The sequence below is a fragment of the Callionymus lyra genome, chromosome 2 (genome assembly GCF_982586985.1).
Source record: "Callionymus lyra chromosome 2, fCalLyr1.hap1.1, whole genome shotgun sequence".
NCBI classification, from domain to species: domain Eukaryota; kingdom Metazoa; phylum Chordata; class Actinopteri; order Syngnathiformes; family Callionymidae; genus Callionymus; species Callionymus lyra.
In genome coordinates, this window is record NC_141819.1 from 23,764,653 (window position 1) to 23,777,838 (window position 13,186).

Sequence of the window (13,186 nt, forward strand, 5' to 3'; positions counted from 1 at the left end):
GCATGGTGTTCAGACAGGGGTGAGGACCCTGTGCACTGTCCCATTCAAGTGGCACAATTTCTTCCCCCGGAAGGGGAAGACAGGTTGGGACTGCTGTGCCCTGTGCGGGTTTTAAGGACCTAGCTGCAACCGCAAGTATAAGACGGTCGGACCAGCTCTTCCTCTGCTATGGTGGCCCTAGGAAAGGCTGTGCTCTTTCCAAACAGCTACTGTCTCACTGAATCGTGGATGTTATTACCCACGCATATGAAGGAAGTGGTTACCCCCTGCCATCCAGGGTGAGGTGCCACTCTACCAGAGCGATGTCTACGTCATGGAGGACATCTGTGAGGCAGCGTCATGGGCCTCACCAAGCACTTTTTTCAGGTTCTATCGGGTGAACGTCGCCACTCCTCATCCATTAGGTGTGGTACTGTTGCCCGACTCTGCTGCTTCCTCTCAATGAGGTATGTACTGGGATTCCTCTGTTCCTTTGTTGTTATGGGTCATCCAGTGCTTAAAGCACCGCCTCTGGCGGTCAGTAAGGACGAAATAGAACGTAAGTTACGTATGTAACTACGGTTCTATGTGTCCTGGATGACCGCCAGAGCGTTCTATCACTCAGAATCCTTTTGACTTCACGAGAAGATTCTGTATCCGTCATCAGGGGTCACAAGTGACTTTGTTGGTATTAACACTCGAACAGCACATGCGCGAGATGGATACATTCAGTGCTTGAAGCACCACCTCTGGTGGTCATCCAGGACTCATAGAACCGTAGTTACATACGTAACTTTCGTTTTGCACCTAGGAAGGAGCATTCATGCTCTCATTCTGCTTCTCTGCTCACTGATGACAGTGTTCAGAGGATGACTGTCATCGTCCATGATGGACAGTCGTTTGTTCAGTGATCTTCTCTCAGCAACTGTCACCAGTGAGTCCAGCTTCATGCCAACCACAGAGCCAGCCTTTCTGATCAATCTGTCCACCTGTCCAACCACTCTGTATGTGTGTGTCCATACAAAATCTTCAATGAATATTAATTTTATATATTTATGAGTAAGATTTATGAGGTCCTAAAAGCAGGATAATAAAGCAGAAGTGGGTTGTAAACCTATAGATGGTTTTATGGAAAAAAACAAACAAAGCAAGGAAATACTAATACAAGTTTGATTAAAAAAAAACATTAAAATAAATCACAGATGAAGAATATTAAAATATCTGACAGAAGAACAACAAAAAGTCCACAGAAAACCACCTCTCCCCCGCAAAAAAACAAACATAAATATAAATAAAAAATATAAATATATATTTATCCCAAATTTTTCAATAAAAAAATAAATAATAAAAAAGACATCATTATTTTTCAAGTTTTTTTAAACATAAAAAGTTACCAAAAAGACACAAAACAATAAAAAGATGCTATTTTAAAATTGCTTACACAGGACATGATAACTTTCATGAGATCACACCGCTGTATGGTCACAGCTGTGTATGTTCCTGATGATATGAAACTAGTCCAGCTATGCATCGTCTCAGTGCAGTTACAGTCATCGTCACATGTTGCTTCTCTAAAAGAGTCGTTTTCTTATGATGTAACATATGTATGTCAGGCCTCTGGGCTAAGACTGCTGCCTCAGCGACCCCGTGGGATATTGGTGGAAGACAATAGCATAGAAGGACAAATTAAGAAACCGGTTGAAAAATACAGTTTAAAATTTATTTTCAAATGCATGTAGCAATTATTATCGAGGGCCTTGGAATTTCAACAGATTCTTCTTACAAATATAGCGGCGGGCGGAGCTTATCTCCATCCCAGCTGGCCGCGGTCAAGGACGACGCAGAGGCGGATGAAAACAGAGCCCCCTCTGTGGAGCTGTGCAGGGAGAAAAACAAGTTTTAAAGAAAAAAAAGATGAGGACATTTACTGAAACATCAGGTCCTCGTGGCTCCTCTCACCTGAGGACACGAGCTCCGCTCAGCAGAGTTTCATCCGCAAACAGCGACTCTGGAGGGACTCGCACACTTCCCTGCATGGATTCCTACTTCAAAGCCGAGTCCATGAGGGTCCACTGTCCTAGTTGGACGCAGTGGCTCTTTGAAAAGATGTCGCTAGGATGAAAGAGCAGGTTAGACTTGAGGAGTAAACCTAGAATCCTGGTGAGACCAGATCCTTCCTGCCTATGACTTCCACTGGATCTGTGATCACACGCAGCTCTACTGCAACACCAGGAGGAAGATTCCATGAGTCCAAGTGCATCATTTGACGTGTTGAGTTTACTTCCATCACAACCTGATGTGATTCTGAAGAGCGTTGAGGAAACGAGTCCATCACATGGAGTAACATTGAAGCACTTTCTAAACAGATGGATCCATGTTTCAACAAACAAAAAAGCTCAACCCAAATGTATAATATTAACATCTACTCTAACGTTTACAAATATTACTTTTCTTTTCTCCCACTGCATTGAAATAAACTTCTTGGATGAGTCGTCCACTCAAACACCTTAGTATAGTCTAAATATAAGTTGAATGATGTAAAAATAGCATCATTTTTATTTCATATCTTGTTGATTTTGAATGTATTGTTCAAGCGAAAGAAAAATAGATGATAATAGTTTCATTTAAGAACTGATATCTAGACATTTTTCTTTTCATTTCATTTTCCTGATAATAAAGTATCAGTAGCTATAAAATTTCTCAAAACTGTGCTTTTAGTCGTTCCATGTTTTCTTAATCTGCCGTTTTCAGTCACATGTAACAGCCGTTACTAAGTTATTGACAAACAAACAAATACTTCTCCACATGTATTTGTTTACTGTACATACTTCCTGATGCCCGGACTCCTTTACAATACATTTTTGTACTTGTGTACTTAGTGTATGTCGTGTCTATGGTGAGGAAGAGCATTTATTAGCATGCTAAATGTAGCATCTGTTATGGATGGTTATTTTGTTTTCTGCCTGCAACTACAACTTTGGTTCCTTCTTTGACTGACTTTAACAAAACAAACAAACCTACAGTCGAGGGGGTCGCCAACCTTTTCTGTACCGCGGACCGGTTAAATCAGGATTATATTCAGGGACCGGAGTTCAGAGAGAGAGAAGTAAAAAAAGAATACAATGGAATGATTTGATAGACATAGATGCAGATGTTCATTTGAAACTACGTAGATTTGACTGTATGCTGTCTGTGTTCTGTGTGTGTGTGTCTTCTAGTCTGCAGAGACTTTGTGTCCATGTGTGAGTTTGTCATTATTGATATGGAACGATGAACCTAATACAGAAGTTTTCTTTCTGGAGTTTGTGTTTTACTCATTTTCACTAGTCAAGAGTCACACGCTCAAGGTTTTTTCAGAGAAAATCTGTTTTCTTTTTTAGACATATTTATTTTTCTTCCTGTGCGACCCGTTAACAAATGCCTCATGGACTGGTCCCGATCCCCAGACCAGGGGTTGGGGACCACTGCTATAGTTTATGAAACTCAATTTCAATGGATGTGGTTTGAAAAAGACCTTCTTTCTACAAGACTGAGCTGTTTTAACAGTTTTTTCTCCCTCATAATGACAGCGTTTATACCTCAAACGAACATGTGTGTCAGCATCATGACGGGCTCTTCAACAACCATGAAACCCATCCCTCTAGAAATGGGAGATTATGGGGGAGCATCCTGCTGGGGTAACACCCAGCCTGTCTCACCACTTCTTCTTCACCACTTCTTGAGAAGCACTAACCACGACAGAACACGCCGGTACCATCTGGACCCTTCGATCAGAGACAAAATGAGCCCAGATGGTGTTGGTGGTCGATGGCGGCACTAAATATAAACATGTCGCCGCAGAAGAGAGGACGTGTGAGAGGAGGAGGAGGCGGAGTCACAGCGTTCACCGTCACAAAACCACGATGCGGGGGTCACTTGGGTAATATTTTATTTACTCATTAATCTTCAAAACTATTTTTCATAATAAATTTTCCACTTTATGTTCATCAAAGAACCGTAACAATAAAAATAAAAGTAAATACTGTAGAAAAATTGTACATATAGAAAATAAACATGGCTAATGAACACCTAGATGTGGAGTCCCGTCGGCGGAGACGCTTCCTTCACTTGGGATGGCGACACAACAGAGAGAGAAGGAAGAGAAGGCGAAAGACATCAGAGGGAAAACACAGAACGAGAGGAAAACAAGAGAACGTAGGAGGTCAAAAGGCCAGTTCAGCATGGAGAGAATAATTTTTTTGAAAATTGCGCTCGGTCCTTTTCAAACCACCGCCGGGATCCCGTCCACATGCAACTGCTTGATTACATCTGGAAGAACTAGAAGGGCCGGTCCGTGTCACGCCGGCCGAGACCTGCGCCGGTCGTTCGGACGAGGAGCCAAAAATGAAGGGCCCAGGAAACTCAGGTCGATCGCCTAATAGAATGGACTAACATTTGTTTTTGTTTTTCCTCTGGTTTTGGCAATTTGTAGCGAACAGAGCAGGAGTAGTAGTGGGCGACCTTTGAACTGGACCAGTGATTTAGGCACTGCGACTCATCACCGGCCTCCCCACGACGCCCCCCCCACCCCCCGGGGCTCCAGCATGCAGCTCGCTCATGATGGTCGTCCGACTGAACCCCGTCATCGTCGTCGTCTGGAAGGTGGTCTGAGGGGCGCGTCAGCGTGGGAACCCTCCCGAGTTTCAACGTGGTAGAAATCACACAGCGTAAGATAATTCACGTGCAATGAGAACACCCCCCCCCCTTCCCCGGAACCCCAAAAAGTCAATCCTGCCCAAACGCCCTCCATTTTCATCGTAAGAGTCTTTTTCACCGTCGTCCAGCTTCTGATGAAGGAGTCCGTTGACTTGTCGATGTGTGTGTGTGTGCGTGTGTGTAACGCTTCAGTCGTAGGTAGCATCTGAAAGTCTCAGGTATCCTGCGGAGGATAGTCCAGCGTCTCCAGCTCAACACTTGATTGACAGCACCTGTCCGAAGCGCACCTGTGACATCATCCGGGAGCGACCGCAGGTGTGCTTGCTTGTGTGCTGCGCTCTCCCTCGGCACTTGGTCGAGCCAAAGAAAGACAAAAGAGGTTTGAGGAGAACGACCAGGACTTTGTTGCTTCTTGATTCTTGTGGCTCTTCTTCGCTTCCTCACGCTTGTGCACTCTTGAGAGTCCTGTGGCAGGTGAGCTACTGCATCCTCTCACCTGCCTGCCCCCCCCCACCCCGGCCCGGCCCGCCCCTCAAGAAAAAGGTCGTCGATCTGGTGCTTCTCTAAATGTTGGCGATGGTGTTAGTTCATAAAAGGAGCCTCATTGGTAAATACTATACAGTAAAGGGTCCCTCGGGCCAGTTTGTGTGTCATGTTTGTGCGGGAGTGTGTGTGCTTGTCATGTGTGTGTAGTTATTGTAGAGTAAACATTAACATCAGCAGGTCTCTGTCCGTGTTGATCATTTTTTTTTTTTTGTCGAGAATATACCTATTTATGTACATATACCATAATATAGAAAGGCGTCCTCAGACGTAGTACTCCTTGTCCTTGTTCTTCTTGTTCTTGGAGATCTTGGTGATGCCCAGCGGCTTGTCCTTGGCGCTGCCGTTGGGCTGCGTGGCCGAGTTGCTGATGTAGTTGCGGCTCTCGTCCACGTGGTAGGAGCCCTCGTCGCGGTTGCGGTACTTGTACATGGCGTAGAGGAGGATGAGGATGCAGAGGGCGGCCGCCGCCACGATGCCCACCACCATCCCCGTGGTGCTGCTGCTCTCCCGGACCACCTCGGACGGGCCGGAGAACACCTTCACCTCGGGCAGAGGAGGGCGGGCTGGAGGAGAGGAACACAAGAGCGACGGCATTATTTGCATCGCTTCGGAATCGATCGTCGCGGCTGTTGCAGTGTCTTATGGGAATTGTCGTACGAATGCTGTCGTTGAAAAAAACTACAATATTCTTCGAATAATAAGGTTTATATAATTCCATTCGTGCCTTTGGTGAGCCTGACTCATACGAGTTTTTACCTTCATAATTTATTCATGCTTCTCATGTTATTACATCCACGGAGTTCTCTGAAGATCCAGCGAGCCAGCTGGGAGATGCTCGCTCATAATGAATGGTTGCACATGCATTTTGCATGAAGCAGTGTGTCGGAAGAATGGAGGGCCGCGGCTCGCAGCAGAAAAAAAAAATCTCCTGCTTTATCATCCGGCGTCGCATGAATAAGTGCAGTCGGTCAGAGTCGTGAGGACAGCTGCACCAAACATCACGAGTGTGAGCGACACGCAGAGTTTAGCTTCGACGAGAAACAACGCGACACTCATTCACAGAAATGATTCTCTGATGCAATCGATGTCCTGCTGCTGTAACGTCTCGTGGGAGGAATCGAAGTCATGTTTACCAAACTGTCTGGAACAGGAAGTATGAGTCCATTGTCTTTTCATTCCTGGAGGTTCAATCCTTCTCAATGATCACATCAAATACATCACTCTTGTTGGAAGTATCTGTGTTACTGTTGACGTCCATAACATCTGCTCCTTATCTCATCTTAAACACTGTAATGTCGAGTTTAACACGAGTTCTAACCATCATGGATGGAACCAGAACACTGTCCTCTGCTATTTAGGTGATTTTTAACACTTCCATATACGACTCTAGAGCCATTGTGAATGACAGTAAAATATATTTATATTGTTTCACCTCTGGTCAAAATATTTTAAATGATCCGTTGACCATCTTTATCTTGACGTAAAAAAGGTCAAGCGGCTGATACACTAAATAGTTATGATATTTTGTTATATTTATTCAAAAGTAAATAATCAGGGTGGTTTTTCATAGTTTTACTATCATCTAAATGTATATTATTGAGTAATAATTGGTAATTTAAGGTTTTAATAGGTTCGATTTTGTAGTGATTTGTTAGCTCTAGTGCAGGTGTCCCCAACGTTTGTTTGCACCCCGAACCATCTTTATGTCGGCATTATATTCACAGACTGATCTTCGGATAGAAACAGTAAAAAATGAATCTTATAGAGTTTCTGTTTCACTCATTTTCACTAGTTTACGGGTTCATTTTTAAAATAAATGTTACTATAACAAGCATCATGACGTGTCAAGAGCCACAAGCTAATTTTACTTACTAGCAAAATAAATCTTTTTGTCAAAACAAAACACATTTTTAGACAGAAATAATCAATAATACAAATAGTTATTTTCACTATTTTTGGTGATTATTTACAACTTCATTCTTGTAGTGATCAAGATATTTGTATACTTTATGTCTTAAAGTGTATTTTACGTGGCGTCCCTTGAAGTTGAAGTTGGAGAAGAGAAATCTCAGTGTGAAAATATATTTTCTGTGAAACTAAAAGTAAAGAGAGCCGCATTATCTCCAGCGCCTTTGAAAAAAAGTAAAGAGAAAAAGCCGGAGAGAGGCTGAATAAAAGATTAATAGCGAAGGAAAAGGTGAGGAGAAGCGGCAAACATGAATGATGGAGACTTAGAGTGAGTAGAGGGGCTGATGCCTGGGAACAGGATCCAAAGTACAGATAAAATATTCAGCGCATCAGGGCGAGCGACGACGGGGAAAGTGGGAGACGAGTCTGATGGATCTGTGTTCCGACTTCTCTCACCTGAGCTCGGGTCACACGGGTCAATGTCTTCATCGTCGCTCGGACACTCCGCTGACGCCACCAGCAGGTCGTCGGCCGACTGCGGGGAGAAGAAGAGACGCGTGAATCCAAATGAGAAAGTTAACGTCGAAGCAACAACGCTGCAGGTCCGTCAAAGTCATTCCTACACCATCGGAATGAGAAGCAGGAAAAGAAAAGGCAGTGACGGGGAAAGAATCAAGTGATGTGTTTTTGGTAAAATGACAAGAACAGACCAAGAAAACCTTTACTTTAGGGGGATATAATAATCTTAAACAAAATCTCATTTTTGAAATGTATTAAGTTAAAATATTTGTATTGTTTTTCTTTTTAAAGATGACATAACATCTATTTACATTATTATTCTTTTTTTTACTTTTTATTTAAACATGTTGCGTTTACAACTTTGCAAGGACAATAAATAAAAAAACAAAAATGTTTTTTTAAGCATAAACAAATAGCCAAAATATCACCAAAAAAACCCCCCTTTTTTTAAACATCACTAACCTTGAATACTAGTAATAATAATAATATATGTTTTATTTATATTGCACTTTACATTTGCACACAAATCTCAAAGTGCTACACAGTAGCAACAAGATTAAGAAATGTTAAAACATAACAGTACAACACCAGAGTGAGATTAAAAATGAGGTCTCAAAACAAAACTCTATACTACTATACTTTATATACTTAAAATATGAGTGTTTACTAAACAACTCAAATAACCAACCCCTATTCCATATTTCCATCCATTGGAATGCTGTGATCTGGAATTCTTCGTCCGAGCGTGAACACACACGTCGCCCACCTTCACTCCACAAACACGTTGCCTGTTTCCGACCCACGTCGATGGAGTTTTGCCAGAACAAGATTAGCGAGGAGAAAGCGAAAGGATGAGGGAGGAGAGGAACCACAGAAAGCCCGTTGGGAGGGATATCATTGCTCACACTTTGAACTTGTGTCCACTTTTCCTTCCCTCCTGCTTCAACACCTCCATCTTGTGCTTGTACGGTGAAGCCTTTTGTTTGTGTCGCGAATTAAACACGTTTTTAGAAGAGAACCACTAAAAGGAAAAAAAGCTCTCACGTTCTTTAATATATTTCTCCTCCATCCTCTCCCTACATCTCCCTGGAAAAGATGCCCTTTTTCCTCTCTCCCTATCCCTGCTCCTCCTGTTGCCATGGCAACTCTATGTTGAGGCTGTTGAAAAATGATGTGGAAATAAAGGGGGATCGTGGACTCTCAGTGGGAACCTGTGCATTGATTTAACATTCAGTGTGTGTGTGTGTGTGACAGAACGAGGGGAGGATAAAAGGATTGTTTTTTTTTGGGGGGGGGGGGGAGGGGCAGACAAAAGGGAAAAAAACAGACTTCAAAGTGTTACGGTCTTAACTTAATATCCTGCTAATGTGTTCTGCATATTCATAACCTAGTGTTAAACACTGGCCGCCTGGAAGCCTTGGCAGGAGCGGGGCATGTGTGTGTGTGTGTGTGTGTGTGTGTGTGTGTGTGTGTGTGTGTGCGCGAGAACACGCCGGGATGCTCGATGCCAGGACCAAATTAAAATTGGATTGTGATGCATTGCAGTGGATGTGAGTACCACTAGAATAAAGGGGATGGGAGTGAGCGCCAGAGCCGCGAAACACAAGAGGTTTAGACGAGGATTACAAGCCGACCAGAACAGAGCCTGAAAAGAGTACTTACAGGTCTATTGTCACGTCGCTGAAGGCAGACAACTTTAAAACACTTCGTTTCCCTTTCATTCCGCCCTCATCTGACGTGGCCTTTAGCTAATCGACGAGGAAGATGCTAATCATGGCGCCCGTTGTATAACCATCCAAAAACTCCTGTCTAAACCTCTCATTCTGTCTCTCGAGCAACCACAAAGGATGCTGGTTAAACGCGAGCATGTGAGGCCAACATGTAGTTTAGGATATTGTCTAATGAATGAACAATAGTCATGACAATGGCGGTTGTTAGCTTGACACGATCAGGCACTGCTGCATCAATTTACAGATTCATCTTCTTCAAGTAGGTCACATTTATTTATAGGGACTTATTGATGTTGAAGCTTAAAACACACCCAGAGTCGCATCTTCTAAACACCAGAGTCCCAGTTTGTTGTTTTTTTACTCTGTCCTGACTGTGTTTCGAGTGGAAAACATTGATGCTCGAGTCTCTTTCTTCCACTGGCTCTACAATCATCCCTGATCACTCGCTGTACGGTCCTGCTCATCCTGCTCCGCCTCTGGACTCCAGCCAGTCGATAAACCTCTGTGTCTCTGCCAGGATCTAAATAACACCAGAGCCAATCAGCCTGCAGCGAACACATCACGCCTGACATCCGTGTCTGGCTGATTCGCTCCGCTATCGATCGGGGACACCTTGATGGATTCTGCCCTGAACCCCGTTTTCATCGAAAAACCCTCACGAGCACCTTTGACAAATACTCAACCTTTGACATGAGACATCGTCTGAGCAACGAATTCATCTGTTCCGGAAATTAAAGGCGTGTTTTTTGATTTATGGAAAACTGTGATTGTTGATAAAAATAACATTTCTGTAAGTCAGCAACTAATCATAGATCCAAACTTTTAGTTATAGATCAAACCTTAAGTTGAACAAAATGTGTATTTACCAAAGTATAACAGGAAGTACAAGTCTGAGTATTTCCTTTTTATTCTTCGGGGTTTAATCTATCTCTTTAACATCACTTGTTCCTTATCTTATCTTGAACACAAACATTTTATAGGTCACAATATCAACCTGAACATTCATCTACTTTGATTTTTTCAGAGCCGTCCACATAAAATGACTTGTCGTGCTAGATTTGGGCCACGATCCTCAAGTTTAAAGTTTATAAACACCATCACATATAAGAGAATCTAATCAATAATCATATTTGATGTCACATGTTATATGAAAAATCAATTAAAATACATTTAGATTCATTCTCCATGTCCTTACTTGACCCAATCTGATGTCAGACCATTATAAATAAATAATACGCGACAGTATTGTCAGTGTGTTCTTTCTCTTACACACTCCTCTAAACTCTACTGAAGTCACGACAGAAGCCAAAAATCACACAATCGTATGACAAACACACACGCTCAGTTGCAGCTTAATTCACTTCACACAAGCTCCTTTGAAAAACACCCGAGGACCAATAACACATCACATTGTTACGGTTAACACGGCACACATTATTTATGTAAGCGCTTTGCCTTTATCATATATTTTACAATTCTCGCGCATTCCTTTGATGTAAAGCTCAATTTTATACACATTCCAGCTTCATCTCGGCTGTCGTCGTACAATTAAAGTATGAGGTATAATAATAATTTTCCTTAAAACAAAGTCCGGGGATCCATCCCCAACAAGATCCTACATAAAGAGGATCTACACCGAGTGTCTGCTGCGCGACAGAGTAACAGACTGATCTACAAAGACAGTAATTCACGCACGAGAGCTGCATCTTTCAGGGCGTGAAGAAGTGACAGCCTCATGGACGACAGACGTCCTACTTGACGATATAATCCCATCATGTCTGCATGTTAAGTCAACTTAATAATAATGGAAATTTAAACATGGAATATCAAACGATGGGGTGTCGACTTTCACACTTATCTGTGTGCAAAAGTACAACCAACAAAGCGCTCCTGTGAGAATCCCGCCCCGCTTCGAACATGCCAACAAACGGACACACAAAGAACATGTTCATGCTGGAGAAAGAAGATCTACCTGAGCGGCCGAACAGTGCCAACGACCGTTGATGCCCACCTGACCGCCTAGTTCACACATAGTCTCTCCACTCTGTCCTCACACACTTGTGCAAAAGAATCCAAGAAGATCCAACTGATCGTTCACGAGTGTCAAAACTACACACACGACGCTTTACAACAGCCAAAAGTGCTCCATTCGACTACTCTGCCGAAGAAAATCCCGGCAAAATTCTCTGTCTGATGGAGAGATCCTGACAAGAAAGGAAAAAGAGAAGCTAGTTCCACTACTGCAGATGGTGAGATAGACTCATACACCGCCCGTGTTAACAGCCTATCACCAGAGAGATGGTGCGGGAGGGAGAGAGAGTCGGAAGAAAAGGAGGAGGGGGTGATGGGTAAATATGGAAAGATGTAGACAGAGATAGACCAAAGGGGATGAGAAGAAGAAACATAAACAAGGGAGGAGGGAGAAAAGTGTCCTCAGCGGAGGGACGAGGAGCAGGTTAGGAGGAGGAACCGGGTGTGAGACGCGACAGGGACGGAGGACGGGTGTGAAGGATGAGGTGATCAGGTGATTTGTGGTCATCAAAAGCCTGCCGTGTGACTCGGAGCCGCCTCCAGCATCAACACTCCTCTCTCCTCGCCGGTGCTCAACTGTCATGCATATTTAATCCCTTCCACTTTTTCAACCCTCCCGAAAAAAATGAAATCAAGTGTGGACTTCATCAGACATTCTGCTGGATCACACTCAGGGGGGAAGTAAAGCAGATCAACACGCACGAGTTCGGGGCGGTGGCATGAAAAATCGATGACATCTCTTCGAAACAGAGACTCTTTACCGCCCGGAGATGTGGTGTAATTTGAGGCCACTTAGTTTTTTAACTTCCGTTCGTCTGCACTCATTTGTCTGAGTTTTTTTTGTGTGTTAAGGCAAAGTTGGTTGCCAGGCAACACTGGACGGCTGTGATGGAGAAGAATCCTCCGACAATTGAAGAGACTGAACAGCCACTGCAGTGTGTCGAGCACATAGGTGCGCTGACCTAGTTCTCACACAGTGCAGCGCCTCATATTTAGCACCGACATCAGCAACCATGCAGCACGATGTGTTCGCGTTAAAACACCGGCATTAGCAGGGCGGCGGGGCGTGAGCAGACTCACCCCTGTGACGGCCCTGTCACTCTCCTCTGCCATCCATCCAGCTCTCATATCCATTATTGATGCCTGAGGCTGGGCTCACAGTGCTCTACCTTATTATTTATGTCTCAAACAGCTGGTGGTTGATCCACAGAGGACCCCTTTCTCCATAGGATTGCATGAGCATGGAAGAAGTGTGGTTCTCTGTCTCCATGGCAACCTGCCTCACTGGTTTTTCCCGGTGCAGCAGCACAGTTTATGAAGCTGCAGAGCACACAGACGCCCACAAAGAGACTCTGGGTTGTGAGTTTGATGGTCCATCCTGTGACATTAATATCGTCCCCGCAGTGGCATCAGCTAAAAATATGCTTTAACAACGGTGTTTTTTATCGCGGAGTCCCATCTGCACGCTTTACTACAGGCATACTGTGGAAAAGCTATTAGTCGAGCCATTAACACAAACAATTCCTCTACTGTAATTCGGTGGGCAGGGACCACTTAGAGGAGAATCAGATGTCTATAATCCCGTTGATCTTCAGTGGTGGTGCAGGTGGAGGTGGAGTCTGATTTTCTTATTAAAAAGACTATAATACATATATTTAACCTTCCTTCCTTCATTCCTCTTCTAACACTACTTTCCTTATTGGGGTCGCTTGAGCGTATCCCAGTTTCAACGACGAGAGGTGAGGGACACCCTGAACGGGAAGCTAGTCTGTCATAGA

At 43.7% G+C, this 13,186-nt stretch overlaps 1 protein-coding gene across 9 annotated transcripts in view; it reads right to left on the bottom strand.

Annotated features, from left to right (window-relative positions):
* Nucleotides 1-3,890: 3,890 nt before the first annotated feature.
* Nucleotides 3,891-13,186, bottom strand: part of nrxn1a (neurexin 1a) — a 63,579-nt gene continuing 54,283 nt past the window's right edge. For all 9 annotated transcript variants that reach the window (XM_087784226.1, XM_087784222.1, XM_087784224.1 and 6 more), the window contains 2 exons: nt 7,585-7,663; nt 3,891-5,783 (listed from right to left, as the gene is read on the bottom strand). In XM_087784226.1, coding sequence (XP_087640352.1) covers nt 5,482-5,783; nt 7,585-7,663 — 381 coding nt within the window. In that variant the 3' untranslated portion in view covers nt 3,891-5,481. The remainder of the gene's footprint in view (nt 5,784-7,584; nt 7,664-13,186) is intronic.